This window comes from Pseudophryne corroboree, chromosome 6 (assembly GCF_028390025.1).
Source record: "Pseudophryne corroboree isolate aPseCor3 chromosome 6, aPseCor3.hap2, whole genome shotgun sequence".
NCBI classification, from domain to species: Eukaryota; Metazoa; Chordata; class Amphibia; order Anura; family Myobatrachidae; genus Pseudophryne; species Pseudophryne corroboree.
Window position 1 is genome coordinate 52,726,367 of NC_086449.1, and position 19,147 is coordinate 52,745,513.

The 19,147-nt window shown below is 47.5% G+C and overlaps 1 protein-coding gene across 1 annotated transcript in view; it reads right to left on the minus strand.

Annotated features, from left to right (window-relative positions):
- Window positions 1–4,449: 4,449 nt before the first annotated feature.
- LOC134936094 (gastrula zinc finger protein XlCGF17.1-like) overlaps window positions 4,450–19,147 on the minus strand; it is a 78,364-nt gene continuing 63,666 nt past the window's right edge. The window contains exon 2 of the mRNA XM_063931007.1: window positions 4,450–7,869. Within this exon, the coding sequence (XP_063787077.1) occupies window positions 6,638–7,690 (1,053 nt within the window). The 5' untranslated portion in view covers window positions 7,691–7,869 and the 3' untranslated portion in view covers window positions 4,450–6,637. The remainder of the gene's footprint in view (window positions 7,870–19,147) is intronic.

Consider the following 19,147-nt stretch of genomic DNA (forward strand, 5'->3'; position numbering starts at 1 on the left):
GAGAGAACTGGGGACGAGTCCGCAGCTCTGCCCTGTCCGAATGGACAAACAAATATGGGCTTTTTTGAGAAAAAAACCACCAATTTGACACTCGCCTGGTCCAGGCCAGGGCCAAGAACATGGTCACTTTTCATGTGAGATGCTTCAAATCCACAGATTTGACTGGTTTTAAACCAATGTGATTTGAAGAATCCCAGAACTACGTTGAGATCCCACAGTGCCACTGGAGGCACAAAAGAGGGTTGTATATGCAATACTCCCTTGACAAAGTTCTGGACTTCAGGAACTGAAGCCAATTCTTTCTGGAAGAAAATTGACAGGGCCGAAATTTGAACCTTAATGGACCCCAATTTGAGGCCCATAGACACTCCTGTTTGCAGGAAATGCAGGAATCGACCGAGTTGAAATTTCTTTGTGGGGCCTTCCTGGCCTCACACCACGCAACATATTTTCGCCACATGTGGTGATAATGTTGTGCGGTCACCTCCTTTCTGGCTTTGACAAGGGTAGGAATGACCTCTTCCGGAATGCCTTTTTCCCTTAGAATCCGGCGTTCCACCGCCATGCCAACAAACGCAGCTGCGGTAAGTCTTGGAACAGACATGGTACTTGCTGAAGCAAGTCCCTTCTTAGCGGCAGAGGCCATAAGACCTCTGTAAACATCTCTTGAAGTTCCGGGTACCAAGTCCTTCTTGGCCAATCCGGAGCCATGAGTATAGTTCTTACTCCTCTACGTCTTATAATTCTCAGCACCTTAGGTATGAGAAGCAGAGGAGGGAACACATACACCGACTGGTACACCCACGGTGTTACCAGAACATCCACAGCTATTGCCTGAGGGTCTCTTGACCTGGCGCAATACCTGTCCCGTTTTTTGTTCAGACGGGACGCCATCATGTCCACCTTTGGTATTTCCCAACGGTTTACAATCATGTGGAAAAAACTTCCCGATGAAGTTTCCACTCTCCCGGGTGGAGGTCATGCCTGCTGAGGAAGTCTGCTTCCCAGTTTCCATTCCCGGGATGAAACACTGCTGACAGTGCTATCACATGATTTTCCGCCCAGCGAAAAGTCCTTGCAGTTTTTGCCATTGCCCTCCTGCTTCTTGTGTCGCCCTGTCTGTTTACGTGGGCGACTGCCCTGATGTTTTTCCCACTGGATCAATACCGGCTGACCTTGAAGCAGAGGTCTTGCTAAGCTTAGAGCATTATAACTTTACCCTTAGCTCCAGTATATTTATGTGGAGAAAAGTCTCCAGACTTGATCACACTCCCTGGAAATTTTTTCCTTGTGTGACTGCTCCCCAGCCTCTCGGGCTGGGCTCCGTGGTCACCAGCATCCAATCCTGAATGCCGAATCTGCGGCCCTCTAGAAGATGAGCACTCTATAACCACCACAGGAGAGACACCCTTGTCCTTGGATATAGGGTTATCCGCTGATGCATCTGAAGATGCGATCCGGACCATTTGTCCAGCAGATCCCACTGAAAAGTTCTTGCGTGAAATCTGCCGAATGGAATTGCTTCGTAGGAAGCCACCATTTTCTACCAGGACCCTTGTGCAATGATGCACTGTTTTTAGGAGGTTCCTGACTAGCTCGGATAACTCCCTGGCTTTCTCTTTCGGGAGAAACACCTTTTTCTGGACTGTGTCCAGAATCATCCCTAGGCACAGCAGACGTGTCGTCGGGATCAGCTGCGATTTTGGAATATTTAGAATCCACCCGTGCTGTTGTAGCAGTATCCGAGATAGTGCTACTCCTACCTCCAACTGTTCCCTGGACTATGCCCTTATCAGGAGATCGTCCAAGTAAGGGATAATTAAGACGCCTTTTCTTCGAAGAAGAATCATCATTTCGGCCATTACCTTAGTAAAGACCCGGGGTGCCGTGGACAATCCAAACGGCAGCGTCTGAAACTGATAGTGACAGTTCTGCACCACGAACCTGAGGTACCCTTAGTGAGAAGGGCAAATTTGGGACATAGAGGTAAGCATCCCTGATGTCCCGGGACACTATATAGTCCCCTTCTTCCTGTTCGTTATCACTGCTCTGAGTGACTCCATCTTGATTTGAACCTTTGTAAGTGTTCAAAAATTTTTTAGATTTAGAATAAGTCTCACCTAGCCTTCTGGCTTCAGTACCACAATATAGTGTGGAATAATACCCCTTTTCTTGTAGTAGGAGGGGTAATTTAATTATCACCTGCTGGGAATACAGCTTGTGAATTTTTTCCCATACTGCCTCCTTGTCGGAGGGAGACCTTGGTAAAGCAGACTTCAGGAGCCTGCGAAGGGGAAACGTCTCGACATTCCAATCTGTACCCCTGGGATACTACTTGTAGGATCCAGGGGTCCTGTACGGTCTCAGCGCCATGCTGAGAACTTGTCAGAAGCGGTGGAACGCTTCTGTTCCTGGGAATGGGCTGCCTGCTGCAGTCTTCTTCCCTTTCCTCTATCCCTGGGCAGATATGATCTTATAGGGACGAAAGGACTGAGGCTGAAAAGACAGTGTCTTTTTCTGCAGAGATGTGACTTAGGGTAAAAACGGTGGATTTTCCAGCAGTTGCCGTGGCCACCAGGTCCGATGGACCGACCCCAAATAACTCCTCTTCCTTTATACGGCAATACACCTTTGTGCCGTTTGGAATCTGCATCACCTGACCCCTGTCGTGTCCATAACATCTTCTGGCAGTTATGGACATCGCATTTACTCTTGATGCCAGAGTGCAAATATCCCTCTGTGCATCTCGCATATATAGAAATGCATCCTTTAAATGCTCTATAGTCAATAAAATACTGTCCCTGTCAAGGGTATCAATATTTTTAGTCAGGGAATCCGACCAAGCCACCCCAGCTCTGCACATCCAGGCTGAGGCGATCGCTGGTCGCAGTATAACACCAGTATGTGTGTATATACTTTTTATGATATTTTCCAGCCTCCTGTCAGCTGGTCCTTGAGGACGGCCCTATCTATAGACGGTACCGCCACTTGTTTTGATAAGCGTGTGAGCGCCTTATCCACCCTAAGGGGTGTTTCCCAACGCGCCCTAACTTCTGGCGGGAAAGGGTATACCGCCCATAATTTTCTATCGGGGGGAACCCACGCATCATCACACACTTTATTTAATTTATCTGATTCAGGAAAAACTATGGTAGTTTTTTCACATCCCACATAATACCCTCTTTTGTGGTACTTGTAGTATCAGAAATATGTAACACCTCCTTCATTGCCTTTAACGTGTGGCCCTAATAAGGAATATGTTTGTTTATTCACCGTCGACACTGGATTCAGTGTCCCTGTCTGTGTCTGTGTCGACCGACTAAAGTAAACGGGCGTTTTAAAACCCCTGACGGTGTTTTTGAGACGTCTGGACCGGTACTAATTGTTTGTCGGCCGTCTCATGTCGTCAACCGACCTTGCAGCGTGTTGACATTATCACGTAATTCCCTAAATAAGCCATCCATTCCGGTGTCGACTCCCTAGAGAGTGACATCACCATTACAGGCAATTGCTCCGCCTCCTCACCAACATCGTCCTCCTACATGTCGACACACACGTACCGACACACAGCACACACACAGGGAATGCTCTGATAGAGGACAGGACCCACTAGCCCTTTGGAGAGACAGAGGGAGAGTTTGCCAGCACACACCAAAAACGCTATAATTATATAGGGACAACCTTATATAAGTGTTTTCCCTTATAGCATCTTTTTTAGATATTTCTAACGCCAAATTAGTGCCCCCCCTCTCTGTTTTAACCCTGTTTCTGTAGTGCAGTGCAGGGGAGAGCCTGGGAGCCTTCCCTCCAGCCTTTCTGTGAGGGAAAATGGCGCTGTGTGCTGAGGAGATAGGCCCCGCCCCTTTTTCGGCGGCCTCGTCTCCCGCTCTTAACGGATTCTGGCAGGGGTTAAATATCTCCATATAGCCTCCGGAGGCTATATGTGAGGTATTTTTAGCCAAAATAGGTTTTCATTTGCCTCCCAGGGCGCCCCCCTCCCAGCGCCCTGCACCCTCAGTGACTGCCGTGTGAAGTGTGCTGAGAGGAAAATGGCGCACAGCTGCAGTGCTGTGCGCTACCTTTAGAAGAGAGGAGTCTTCTGCCGCCGATTCTGGACCTCTTCTTATTTCAGCATCTGCAAGGGGGCCGGCGGCAAGGCTCCGGTGACCATCCAGGCTGTACCTGTGATCGTCCCTCTGGAGCGGATGTCCAGTAGCCAAGAAGCCAATCCATCCTGCACGCAGGTGAGTTCACTTCTTCTCCCCTAAGTCCCTCGTTGCAGTGATCCTGTTGCCAGCAGGACTCACTGTAAAATAAAAAACCTAAGCTAAACTTTTCTAAGCAGCTCTTTAGGAGAGCCACCTAGATTGCACCCTTCTCGGCCGGGCACAAAAATCTAACTTGGAGGAGGGTCATAGGGGGAGGAGCCAGTGCACACCACCTGATCGGAAAGCTTTACTTTTGTGCCCTGTCTCCTGCGGAGCCGCTATTCCCCATGGTCCTTTCAGGAACCCCAGCATCCACTAGGACGATAGAGAAATTAAATTAAGTAAATTGTGTTTATATGGAACCCTTAGGGTCAATTATTGTGGTGAGGGACAAGATTTGCTTCTGTTTGTCCACATATTTTATGATTGGCAGCCAACAGCACTGCTTTTGACGGTTACATTGACCATAAAGAAAGTTAATTGGTCCTGGTCCACCAACCCAGGGCACCCCTGCAAGTGTCCCGAGGCACCCCAGGGTGTCACGGCACACAGTTTGAGAACCGCTGCACTAGGTCATAATATTGTATATATTTTACTAGTTTAAACATTTTTTATTATGAAGGATCTTTATCATTATCCTGGTACACGATGTGTTCTACTTGGTGCTTAACAGGTAGGAAAAGCAAGGATGTACTGTAACCCATAGCAACCAGATATCCCCTATCAGCTATATAGTGATAGCAAAGCTAACAAATGCTGCAATGATTAGTTACTGTGGGAGACAGGTGACCAGCGTCTTCATTGCAACATTTTACACAATATTACATAGTATTCAAAATAGAGGGAGGGAAGGAAGCAATAGAAAGGAGGGAAAGAATAAGGAGGTGTAATGCTGGGGACACACTAAACAATGTGTGTACCTGGTAACCTCACTAGTGACGTGACCCAGCGGGGTGCCGACATCAGAAAGTGCATACACACTTGTCGATGTCGGCAGCAATGGAGTGGCAGAGGAGGAGGAGGAGAGACATTCTGTGTTCAGCACATAGCATCGCTAGTGACATCCCCAGACTGAGCGTCATGTACAGTGCACAGGGGCTGTCACTAGTGACCCATGGAAGCACGCATCACTAATGATCTAGTGGGTACACACTGTATCATTACTGATTTGGCATTATAAACAGGTTCAGCAGTATATACATGTGGGCATTATACACAGGTGCAGCGGCATATACATTCGGGCATTATACACAGGTGATGCATTATATGGGCATTATACAAAGATGCAGCAATATATACATGTGGGCATTATACACGGGTACTACTGTATATACCGCTGTCAGTTTGGTGAGATTTGATTAGATATTTGCTGAAAAGGTAGGCAGGGGTGGCACTCCCTCACCTGCCATAGACTTTCTATTCCAGAGTTTTGACTACAAAAATGAATAGAATAATATAAAGAAGATATTTCTAATATATTCTTTGTATTTTTCATATAATCTATATAGTCATAACTCTGGTTTATACGTCAGTATGACAGGGAAAGCTCTGCCTCACCTCACCAGACGTCACTGCAGCACCTGCACCAGCAGAACAGCTGTTTATTACAGAGCTCAGTAATGGCAGCACAATCACCAGTGCCTGTTACACTGCAGCTCTAATACATAACACATACCTCCCACATGTCCACATATTGGCAGAACAGTTACATTTTATACATACTGTCCTTCCCACGGATCACAGCAGCAGTGAATAGAAGCTGTGCACACATGCAAGGTATCTGTTCTGTGGAAAGAGGAACTGGGGGCATGGCCAGCAGCTGCCAGAGGGCTTGGTATGCCCCCACAGTGATGAAATCAGGGGCATGGCTGGCAATCATGGCATCTCCTGAGAAGCCACGCCCCCTCTGACATGAGGCACAACACCCTTTTTGGGCGTACACCTTCAGTGCAGCAGATCCCAATTTCACTTTACTAGAAGTTAGGAGGGTTGCTAACAGAGAGACTGAGCCAAGGGGGAAATACCTCTAAAGCTGGGTACACACTGGGACGATGGGCATCATTACGACATCGGAACAAATGCCCTTCAGTCCAAATTGCTCATACACACTGCAGCGATGTTAATGAAGGACGGAACAACTGTGTTATGTCCTTCATTAGCATAAACAAGGACACTAGCGATATCACTAGCAACTGTGGGAGCGCACGTATTGGGAATACACACTGCCCGATATGCTCCATTCTGAGTGATTTGCTGTCTGATCTGGTGGATGAAAGCTGCATATCACTCAGTGTGTTCCCATCTTACTGTAAGTCCACATGGCAGACCTCTCCTGTCTTTATCAATTATTTATATAAAACACTTGCCACATTCACAAAATAAAAAGTGGAGTCCCTGATTGTATATTGTAGTGATACATGTTCCCTTACTTATGAAACACTTGCTGCATTCAGGCCCTCAGAGTGACTCCGCATGTGATTAACAAGTGTTTCCTTCTTAATAAAACACTTGCTGCATTCAGAACATGTAAATGGTTTCTCTCCTGTGTGAATCCTCTGATGTCTAATAAGATTACTCTTTTGAGAAAAACATTTGCTGCATTCAGAACATATAAATGGTTTCTCTCCTGTGTGACTCCTCTGATGTACAACAAGCTCTGCCTTATGGGAAAAACAATTGCTGCATTCAGGACATTTAAATGGTTTTTCTCCTGTGTGACTCCTCTGATGTATAACAAGCTCTGCCTTATGGGAAAAACACTTGCTGCATTCAGGACATTTAAATGGTTTTTCTCTTGTGTGAATCCTCTGATGTCTAACAAAATTATTCTTATTGGAAAAACACTTGCTGCATTCAGAACATATAAATGGTTTCTCTCCTGTGTAAATCTTCTGATGTGTAATAAGACTGCTCTTTTGAGAAAAACATTTGCTGCATTCAGAACATGTAAATGGTTTCTCTCCTGTGTGACTCCTCTGATGTATAACAAGCTCTGCCTTCCGGGGAAAACACTTGTTACATTCAGAACATGTAAATGGTTTCTCTCCTGTGTGACTCCTCTGATGTATAATAAGATTTGTCTTATTGGAAAAACACTTGCTGCATTCAGAACATGTAAATGGTTTCTCTCCTGTGTGACTCCTCTGATGTATAAGAAGATTTGTCTTCTGGGAAAAACACTTGCTGCATTCAGAACATGTAAATGGTCTCTCTCCTGTGTGACTCCTCTGATGTATAAGAAGATTTGTCTTATTGAAAAAACACTTGCTGCACTCAGAACATGTAAATGGTTTCTCTCCTGTGTGACTCCTCTGATGTCGGAGAAGCTGTGATTTATATGTAAAGCTTCTGTCACACTCAGAACACAGATGTGGTTTCTCTCCTGTGTGAATCCTCTGATGTCTGATAAGATATGATTTATATGTAAATCTTCTGTCACACTCAGAACACAGATGTGGTTTCTCTCCTGTGAGACTCATCATGTATTAGATGAAAAACAAATTAGTGGTTTAATGTTTTTCTGTCCAGATAATGAGAATAGCTTTTGTGAATCCCCCAGAGGTGTAAGAAGAAATTACGTCTGTAGTTGGTTTGATCAGAGAACAGTGTCCCTTTCCACAATGTCTTCTATTACTGTTAGTGGGAATCCTTCTCAGCTGTCCTGAAAGAAAGTTATGTAAGAGAATAAAGGTTACTGGGGTAACTACATTAATGGTAGAAATATTATATTGTATAAGGAACATGATGTATATTTCTATACAATAACAAATAGCACCAAGTCACTGATCATTGTTTTTATATTTATGTTGTCAAATTGCTTTATCCACATTTCCAGTCAGATGTGCAGCACAGAGACCTCTACCCTCCGGCAGCAGGCACCAATACTTACTATAATACACACATGGGTTATAAAGGTTTCTTTGATAATTGTATAATCCTCATCCTCTGACCTCAGAATGTGCAGATCATACATTACTCACCCCCTGCACTGACCATAGATGGGTAACACATGCTACCAATCCTGTCACACCTACTGTCAGCTGATGCACCAGGATGTCACCATTCCCTGCACACACCATGGGAATGGGGGTAATGTGACCATGTCACAGTCTCTCAGCTCAGTGTGATGTGTGCAGAGGAATCAGGAATCATAGTCACCTGAGACACCATCTTATAAAGGATAAATAGGAAATGTCTATATAAGAGATGTTGGTAGGTTTGGTGCTAGGAAATAGGGAAGATCAGAAAAGTTAAAGAAAGTTAAATAAAAAGAAAAGTAATGAGTCTCCACCCATCGGGATTCATGGTTAGGGGACGGCCTTTTGGAATCCTACAGTTCCAAATCCTCTCTGCAGCAGTTGTTAATGTTATGCTCCCCTAATAGTGCCCTAGTTTGGTTTCTGCACCATAGCAGTGCCTCAGTTATTGCTGTGCTCCATAGTAGTGCACTGGTTCCATTACTTGACATTATAGTACATTGTACTATGCAACACTGTACCCCCAATTCACATTGATATAGTGTCGTCTCCACCGGCCGCTCTACCACTCCGCTGTAGCCTCCCTCCGCATCACTGCAGGATCCAGAGGGCTGCCGGATTCCCCAAAGCTTGCTCATGGCCGAGCGGCATGGGTGAGGGCTCAGTGGCAAATGCAGGATTTCTAGAGAGGGGTTTCCAAATGCAGTCCACAATCTCCCACTGTGTGGAACATCCAAGCTAGTGCAGGAGTCTGGGGGTGCGGTGGAGCCTGGTAACGACCCTTGACATTAATGTAAACATTGGTCTTTTATACACTGGATACAGTATTAACATTCAAGATTATATATGGTCTCTGATATAGGCTGTTTCAAACATTTAAATAATATAAATAAGATGTCAGGAAAAAGTTAAACATACCATAGTAAATAAACACACAAAAATAGAACCACTACCTCCTTTCTAAGCACACATTCCCCCACCTCATGCTAAGGCTCCTGTCACATCTTCCTGGTAGCTACTCTCTGGTCCATTGCACTGACTGAGGACTCAGATCCACACACAGAGCAGACTATATAGAAGAAGCTGCTACCATTGGGCATGTGCAGCAGCTCTCCTCTGTCCCTTAAACTGCATGATGTGGTGGCATTTAATTTGCAAAGATGGAGGGGGTTTCTGGGCAAACAGAAACCCTCCCTGCATGTGCCTATGTGGCTGTCAATTTAGGTTGTCCGTACTCCTCTCCATTCTGGAGGGGAGTGGTAGCTACCATTTTTTCCTCTTCGACGGTGGGAGTGCGGGACAGGCCCTGCAGGGTGGTGATGGTGACTGGAGGGAGTCATCTCCTCCGGCTACCTTGCCTGCAGCCTATCACCACAGGGTTCAGAGGGTTGCTGGTTCCCTTAGTAATTGCCCATGGTTGAATGTCTTCACCATAGGCTGTTGCGGGAGGTTATCTTTCGCCCCTCCATGATGGAGTAGGGGAGTTTGCGGTCATTGTCTCTCACTTTGGTGTCAGGGAGAGATGTTGGGCACCCCTCTCCCCACTTGGTGCGACTGTCCTCAAGAGACGATTGTGAAGACAGGTTAATTTTGGCCTACTGATGATGTGTTGTCGCCATTGAACTCCTCAATAATAGACAAACTATAAGATTAGACATTTGTTGCACGTGTAAAGATGAGGAGCCAGAGGAGCCCGAGCTACCATCTCTGATAATATGACCAAACACCACCAGGTCAGTCAAAATTTGGCTGACTGCAGGGGTGGGCATATGGGGCATCCCGTGCCCTTGCACCGTAAGCTTGCTCGCAGCTGTTGCATCCAAAGTCCCAGTCCGCAGACTTGGCTGGGGACACTAGTTGGCGTGCAGATCAGCGCCGCTGCCGGCTGGGTCAGGTGGTTGGGGAGTCAGGTGGTCCTCCCATTCCCCGTGGCTGGGCCCTCCCTGGGCTTAATATTTGGCCAGAACCGCCACGCTCTGGGCTTAATAGTTGGAGGGGGGTGCTCCTTCCCCTGGGCTTAACAGTCAGGAAATGCACGATGGACAGCGGGGCCGCTGGCGTGTGCAGAGTCCTGGCCCGGAGACACTCCGGCGTGCGGGTTAACGGTGCCATCGGCTGGGTTGGACGGCAGGAGGGTCTCTCCCCTGATCCTCCCATCCCCCATGACTGGTCCCTCCCTGGGCTTAATATTCGGCCAGAGGGGTTGCTCCTTCCCCTGGGCTTAACAGTCAGGATTTCACGCCAGACGGTGGGGCAATGGTAGATGCAGATACTGGATTTTTTTTCCCCATTTCAGTTTATTTTTTCTTAGGGGGGGTTAGAAGGTGCTTTTTTTTGTGTGTTCATTTTTTAATATTAGTATTTTTTGGGGGTGGGGGGAATTATTGGGGAATGTTTTTATTTTTCCCCCATGTGCTGGATGCACCTGGTGCCGGCCCGTGTGTTTTTACCCAATTTAAAAAAAAAAATAATCTTTTGTTGGGGGGAGTTTTTGTTCTTTATGCAGGTGTTGCAGCGGCGGATGGGGATACTTTTAGATTGTAAGCTCGCAAGAGCTGGGACTTCTTGCCTCATGTGCCTTTCCTTTTCTTACACTATCTTATACTCCATACTCCCTTTGATGGCACCTAGCCCTGGGTTTTCTATACCTGTCCTATATTGTTTTGTACTGTAAGTGCTGTTTTCTTGTTTGCTCATTTGATTATGTACTGTGTAATGGGCACTGCGGATCCCTTGTGGCGCCATATAACTAAAGGATGATGATAATAATAATAATAATAATAATACTTCTTGAAAATCCCGACGCGGTCAGATATTTTTCCCATACTGGTTTTTGGAGGGTCTATAGGCTTGTTTGTGTGTATTTTTGTGTGTGTTTATATTTTGATTTTTGGGGGTTTTTTTTTTGAGGGGGGAAGCGGGTGGGGTATCTTTTTCTTGCCCCAGGTACTGCAGTGGCGGATGGGGATACTGGATTAACCCCGCTACTGGCCAAGATATTTTTCCCATATTATTTTGGGGGGTTCTTTTTGGGGTTTGTTATTGTGTTTATTGTGTGTATTTTTGTTGGGAGGTTCATTTTGGTTTTATGTATGATTTTTTCTTTACCCCCTTGTGCTGCAGCAGTGGATGGGAATATTGGACAACCCAGCTGCATGTGTTTTGTTTATTTATTTTCTTCCTTTTTTTATTATTATTTTTTTTAACATTGCAGGCAAAAAGCACATAGTGTCGCACACTCCTGGAAGTCCTTGGTTTGTCTCCCACCCCCAGAAGTCCTCAGTTTGTTTTCCATTCCTGGAAGTCCTTGGCTTGTTTCTTCAAGACAATGAACGCGGACGGGGCAGACAGTAAAACAGATGGCAGTGATGAATACTATCTCCCCGACTCATCTGAATTGAGCAGTTCAGATAACAGCCGCTGGGAAGAGACATCTTGTCACGAGAGACCGGCATGGGAAGAAGCCGAGGCTTCCTCCACAGACGGCGGCCTGAACCGATGGACACATCACGGTGTGTCAGTCCAGGTTCTTACCCGAAAAGGGGATGGTTCCAGAACATATAACAAAAAAAAAAAAAACGTCTTGCTATGGTGTGAGGCCATACTCCAAAATTGCGAGGCACATGGAAGCCGCCCACCGCAGTGAGCCGGAGGTAGCAAGGGCACTAAGCTTTGACTCCATGGAATGGTCAGTGCAGCTAGACATGATTTGCCACGGGGGAAACTTTGCACATAATATCGGTGTTCTCTGTGAGGGTAACATTGTCTTACTACCTTGCAAGCAGCCGGCCAAAGCAGCAGCTCCCCAAGCTTTCATGCACTGCGCACACTGCCAAGGTCTGTTCTCCAGACAACACCTGTGGCGACATGTGAAGAGATGCCCTCTCCAAAAAAGGGGTGGCCACCCCAAACCCCGTAGAACCAGGGTCCAGTTCCTGTGCACTTACACCACACCTGTTGCGCAAAGTGTTGGCACCACCCTGTGGAAGTTGTTGATCCAAACTAATTACAATTATGTAGTACCCGTGATCAAGGGGGACAGCTGCATCATGCAGTTCGGGCAGCACCCCACAACCGGCTGGGGTCTGATGTCGGCAAGCACGAGTACATCTGCCAGAAGCTCCAAGAGGTGGGTCAGCTCCTGCTGCATGCGATGAAGGTCACTCCATTGCGGAGCATGGAAGATTTCATTCAATCACCCATCTTCTTCCATATGGTGCATGCTGTTAGGATCCTGGCTGGCTATGATGACAAGACCAACACCTATAAGGTCCCCTTGCTAGCCCTGAAGGTGGGCCACAGCTTGCAAAAGATTTCCGCCATGGTCGAGTGCCAGGCACTGATGGAGGACAGTGTCCTGAAAGTGGAGAGCTTCAGGAAATTGTATGAGGCGAGGTGTCATCTTTTCATATCAACCAACCTATTGTGGTGCCAGTGGCTACTGCCACCTCAATTACTTCAAAGTCCCTGAATGTTGTAAGGGCTTTTAAAATATATGTGAAGCAAACTGCTCGTCATAGGAAGTCGGACTCACTATTTTTCCTTTATGATCCCAACAAGATTGGGTGTCCTGCTTCTAAGCAGACAATTTCTCGCTGGGTCAGGCTTACTATCCAGCATGCTTATTCTACGGCAGGTTTGGCATATCCAAAATTTGTTCAGGCCCACTCTACACATAAGGTGGGTTCTTCCTGGGTGGCTGCCCGGGGTGTCACAGCTATTCAGAGTTGCCGAATGGCTACTTGGTCAGGGTCAAACATGTTTGCCAAGTTCTACAAGTTCGATATGTTGACCAAACTTAAGGTCCTCAGAGGCCAATCTGTTCTGCAGGAACCTCAGCACTCTTCCTCCTGTACTGGCAGCTTTGGTACATCCCCATGGTACTAAATGGACCCCAGCATCCTCTAGGACATAAGAGAAAATACCTACCGGTAAATCCTTTTCTCATAGTCCATAGAGGATGCTGGGCACCCGCCCAGTGCTTCGTATTCCTGCATTGCTACTTGGTTACATTTGTTGGTTCAGCCATTGCTGATTCGTTCCAAATTGGTTAGCTTGGATTTCCTTTTTTGTTGTGTGAGAGCTGGTGTGAATCTCACCACTATCTCTGTATTTTCTTCTCTCGAAGTACGTTTGTCTCCTCGGGCAAAATCTGTAGACCGAGTCTGGTAGGAAGGTCATAGAGGGAGGAGCCAGCCCACACTATTAAACTCTTAAAGTGCCAGTGGCTCCTAAAGGACCCATCTATAGCCCATGGTACTAAATGGACCCCAGCATCCGCTAGGACATAAGAGAAAATGGAATGCCCCACTCCTCCTATGCTTCACTAATGATGTGAAGTGATTGAACCTGTACCTCCTTAACTGGCAGTGGGAGTACACTGATGAGTTGTCTGCCTTCACCTTCACACAGCTGATCCTCTTTAACCACAGGAGGGAAGGTGAGGTTTCCAAGATATGTGTATCCTCATTTGAATCATGGTACACAGACTGCTTGCAGGGCAACGTGGCCCAGGCCCTCTCGGCGATGGAAAAGGCTCTCTGTCACCACTTTACCCATATTGAGATACCTGGAAAAAGAGGCAGGAAGGTTCCCGTCCGGTTATCCCCATGCATGCAAAAAGCGATGGAGCTCCTGACTGAGAAGATGGCAGAGTGTGGTGTCACCACTGACAATTTCTACATGTTTGCCCTGCCAGCCGCCTTATTACACTTCAGGGGATCTGACTGTATTTGTCTCTATGCCCGGTAGTGTGGGGCCAAGCATCCCAAAGCACTGTCCTCCACTCGCCTTCCGGAAGCAAGTGGCCACCCTTTCCAGGGTCCTTAACTTAAGCAACACAGAGATGGACAAGCTAGCAGATTTTCTTGGGCAGGACATCCGGGTGCACTGGCAGTATTACAGTCTTCCAGAAGGTACCCTGCAGCTGGCCAAGTTAAGCAAGCTCTTCGTGGCCCTGGAGCAAGGGAGAATGTCTGAATTCAGGGGACGCAGTCTGGAGGAGATCTCCATTGATCCATATGGTAAGTATAACTTGACAGGTGGCTCCAGGGACTGACACTGTAAGTGGGCTGTTATGACAGGGTTTACGGTCCATCTCAATTTCCAGAACCAATCCAGGTGGCAAGTTGTGACTCTGGGGATGAGCCGGAGAGGCAAGCCAGTGAGGAGACAGTGGTGCACTCCGAGAAAGAAGCAAACAGTATGGCAGTGGAGGGAGGCACTCCTAAAGGTGGATGCAACCTTCCATACCGGTGGGGGGGGGGGGTTGGTGAAGGGTGGCCTTGGCTTGTGATGTCTTTGCAGGGTGACTGACCTTTCCTCTCCCACATAGGTGACAGCAGAGGTGCTAAGAGGAAACCATGGACCCCAGCGGAAGTCAGAGCTGTTGAAAGACACATGATGCGATTCATCCACTCCAGCAAGGTTCCGGGTAAGGAGGATTGTGATGCATGTTTAAGAGCTGAAACCCAAGCGCTGAAGGCTTGGAACTGGCTTTCAGTTAAATGCTACATAATGAACTGAATAACTGCGATAATGAGAAAGAGCATGAACTAAATAAATAAAAATAAGTAAACAAAGAAACACATGCATACTGTACATACATACATAAATCAATCAATAATAAAATGTGGGTGCCATTGCACCCGGTGGCCACCTGGGGGGAGGGTGTCACACATAAATTGATCCATATGTTATGTCATGTCCCCATGGTCCCCTTGCACAGGCTGCAGGCTAGGTAGGGAAAATGGTATCCCAATGAGGGATGTTCCAGACATAGTTGGACATGGATCTCGTCCAGGTTTCTTTGAAGTCAGGAATGAACTGCTGCCATGTTGATTAGTAGCACCTACTAGATGCCGCTAAGAATGCTGTCTATACCCAGGGATAAGCCTCCTGATGTTGAACAAGGTGGCCAGGCAATAGTCTGGGGGTCTGGGGAAATGCTATGATACATTAACGTCTGCACCATTTTTGATTGTCAGAACAGCAGAATATTCATGTGGGCATTATACACGGGTGCAGCGGTATATTCATGTAGGCATTATGGCCCTCATTCCGAGTTGATCGCTCGCAAGGCGAATGTAGCAGAGTTACACACGCTAAGCCGCCGCCTACTGGGAGTGAATCTTAGCTTCTTAAATGTGCGACCGATGTATGCGCAATATTGCGATTACAAACGAGTTAGCAGTTTTTGAGTAGCTTCAGACTTACTCTGCCTGTGCGATCAGTTCAGTGCTTTTCGGTCCTGGCTGACGTCATAAACACACCCAGCGTTCGCCCAGGCACACCCACCGTTTCCCCGGCCACTCCTGCGTTTTCTCCGGAAACGGTAGCGTTTCCAGCCACACGCCCCTAAAACGCCGTGCATCCGCCCAGTAACACCCATTTCCTGTCAATCACAATGCGAACGTCGGAGCGAAGAAAAAGCCGCGAGTAAACTTACTTTCTTCATAGTAAAGTTACTTGGCGCAGTCGCAGTGCGAACATTGCGCATGCGCACTAAGAGAATTCTCACTGCGATGCGATGAAAATCTCCGAGCGAACAACTCGGAATGAGGGCCTATATACGGGTGCAACGGTATATTCATGTGGGCATTATATACGGGTGCAACGGTATATACATGTGGGCATTATACACAGGCGCAGCAGTATATACTGCTGGGAATTTGGTGAGCTTTGATCAGAGATGTGCAGAATACAAAGAAGATATTTATAATATATTATCTGTATTTTTCCTATACTTCACATAGTGAATGCTCTGGCATATACTGGAGTATGTTATGGCAAGAGAAAACAAGATTTATGGTTACGGTTGTTAAATCTGTTTCTGCGAGGTACACTGCCCTCCACAAGGATTAACATCAGGGTGTAGAGTAGGATCTTGAGCCGAGGCACCAACAGGCTCAAAGCTTTAGACTGTTCCCAAGACGCACAGCGCTGCCTCCTCTATAACCCCACCTCCATGCCAGTGAGCTCCGTTTCATTAACCAGCCCAATGCAGTAGCAGGTATCAGAGATGACAACCGCTCATAGCCAATTACACCACACACTCACCGCAGGAGAGGGAGTCAGCGGCTATGCCAATACCAACCCAAAAAAGCTAAGTGTGTCAGGGTGGGTGCCTTGTGGAGCCCAGTGTACCTTGCAAAAAGAGATTTAACAATGGTAAGTTCTTACCATAAATCTAATTTTCTGCTGCGGAGTATACTGGGCTCCACAAGGATTAACATCAGGGATGTCCGAAAGCAGGTCCTTATGGGAGGGGACGCACTGTAGCGGGCACAAGAACCCGGCGTCCAAAGGAAGCATCCTGGGAAGCGGCAGCATCAAAGGCATAGAACCTAATGAAAGTGTTCCTCGAGGACACGTGGCCGTCTTGCACAATTGTTCAAGGGTCGCACCACGGTGGGCCACCCAAGAAGGTCTAACCGACTAAGTAGAATGGGCTTTGATGGTAGCAGGAACCGGACGACCAGCTTGTACATAAGCATGTGCAATCACCATTCTAATCCATCTGGCCAATGTCTGCTTAGAACCAGGCCAGCCACGTTTGTGAAAACCAAACACAAAAAGAGAATTGGATTTCCTAATGGAGGAAGTTCTCTTCACAGATACGGAGCGCCTGTACCACATCCAAAGACCGTTCTTTGGAAGACAACTCAGAAGAATTAAAGGCCGGGACCACAATCTCCTGGTTAAGGTGGAAGAAAGACACCACCGTGGGTAACTTACCTGGGCGTGTCCGAAGAACCGCACGGTCACGGTGAAAAATCGTAGGGGGGACTTATAGGATAAGGCACCAAAGTCCGAGACCCTTCTAGCTGAAGCAATAGCCAGCAAAAACAACACCTTAAGGGAAAGCCACGTAAGGTCAGCAGATGTAAGAGGCTCAAACGGAGACTCTTGTAAGGCCTCCAAAACCACCGACAGATCTGCAACACTCCCTGAGTGAAGGCATGGACATCAAGCAGGGTAGCAATCTTTCTCTGAAACCAAACTGACAAGGCCGAGATGTGAACCTTGAGGAAGGCCAGACGCAGGCCTAAATCCAGGTCTTGTTGTAGAAAGGACAATAGTTTGATTGTGAGACGCACACCGAGTAAAGTAAGCATTCCAGACCCTATGGTATATCCGATCAGAAGCCGGCTTACGGGCCTTCAACATGGTTTGAACGACCGCCTCAGAAAATCCCTTGACCCTCAGGACGGAAGCCTCAAGTGCCATGCCATCAAAGCCAGATGGGCCAAATCCTGGTAAACACAAGGGCCCTGAACGAGGAGGTCCGGTCGTTGTGGAAGTAGAAGGGAACGATCCAATGAGAGGCCCTGTAGATCAGAGAACCAGTGCCGCCTGGGCCACGCTGGAGCGACTAGAAGTCGGTTTCCTCCTTCTTGCTTGAACTTCCGTATTACTCTGGGCAGGAGTGACACCGGAGGGAACACATGGCAGCAGAAAGTTCCACAGCACTGACAAAGCATCTACGAACGCTGCTTGAGGATCCCTTGTCTGTGCTCCGAAGACCGGAACCGTGTCATTGTGTCAAGACGCCATCAGGTCCACATCTGGGAGGCCCCACTTGTCCACGAGAAGTTGAAACACCTCTGGATGTAGGCTTCATTCTCCGGCGTGCATGTCCTGATGACGGAGATAGTCCGCCTCCCAGTTCAGAACGCCCCGGAATGAACACTGCTGATCAGATGGCGTTCTACCCACTGAAGAATCCTTGATACTTCCCTCATTGCCATGTGGCTTCGAGTGCTGCCCTGATGATTGATGTACGCCACCGTGGTGGCATTGTCCAATTGTACTTGAACAGGTCTGTTCTGTATCAGATGCTGGGCCATTGTCAACGCACTGAACACTGCCCGCAGTTACAGAATGTTTATCGGGAGTAAAGACTCCTCCTCAGTCCACCGACCCTGGAGAGAGTGTTGTTCCAACACCATGCCCCAACCTCCCAGACTGGCATCAGTCATCAGCAGGACCCAGTTGGATATCCAGAAGGGACGGCCCCTGCTCAAGTGTTGGTCCTGAAGCCACCAGCTCAGCAACAGGCGGACCTCCGGAGATGGGGAGATCATGTGAGATCTGATCCAGTGAGGCAGGCTGTCCCACTTGGACAGAATCTACTTCTGCAGTGGGCGAGAATGGAATTGAGCATACTCCACCATGTCGAAAGCCGACACCATGAGACCTAGCACTTTCAACGCCGAATGAATTGACACTTGCAGACGGGAGAGGAAGCATCGGATCTTGTCCTGAAGTTTCAGGACTTTCTCCTGAGACAAGAACAACCGCTGGTTGTGGGTGTCCAATAACGCTCCCAGGTGTACCATGCTCAGAGCTGGAACCAGGGGAGGATTTCTTCCAGTTGATCAGCAATTCGTGGGCTTTCATGCACTGGATTGTCAAATCAAGATGACACAGGAAAAGTTCTGGCGAACTCGCCAGGATCAACAAATCGTCTAGGTATGGTAGTATCCTGACCTCTTGACGGCGTAGCGTAGCCGTCATGACCGCCATAACTTTGTTGAAAACTCGCAGAGCAGTTGTTAAACCAAAGGGCAACGCCTGAAATTGGAAATGAAGGTTGCCCACTGCAAACCGCAGGTACTGCTGATGAGATACCGCAATAGGAATATGTAGGTAGGCATCATTTATGTCCAGGGAGACCATATAGTCCCCAGGCTCCATGGCCAGAACAATAAAGCGCAGCGTTTCCATACGGAACTTGGAAATTTGCACATGCTTGTTCAAGGACTTCAGATTGAGAATGGGCTGTGAGGACCCATTCGGTTTTGGGACTAGAAACAGCGGTGAATAGAACCCCTTGCCCCTCTGAGTCAGAGGCACCTGTACCACCACTCCTGTGGACAGGAGGGAATGTACCACCGAGTGCAACGTGTTTGCTTTTGCCAGATCCAGAGGCACATCTGTTAGGCAAAATCGATGAGGGGG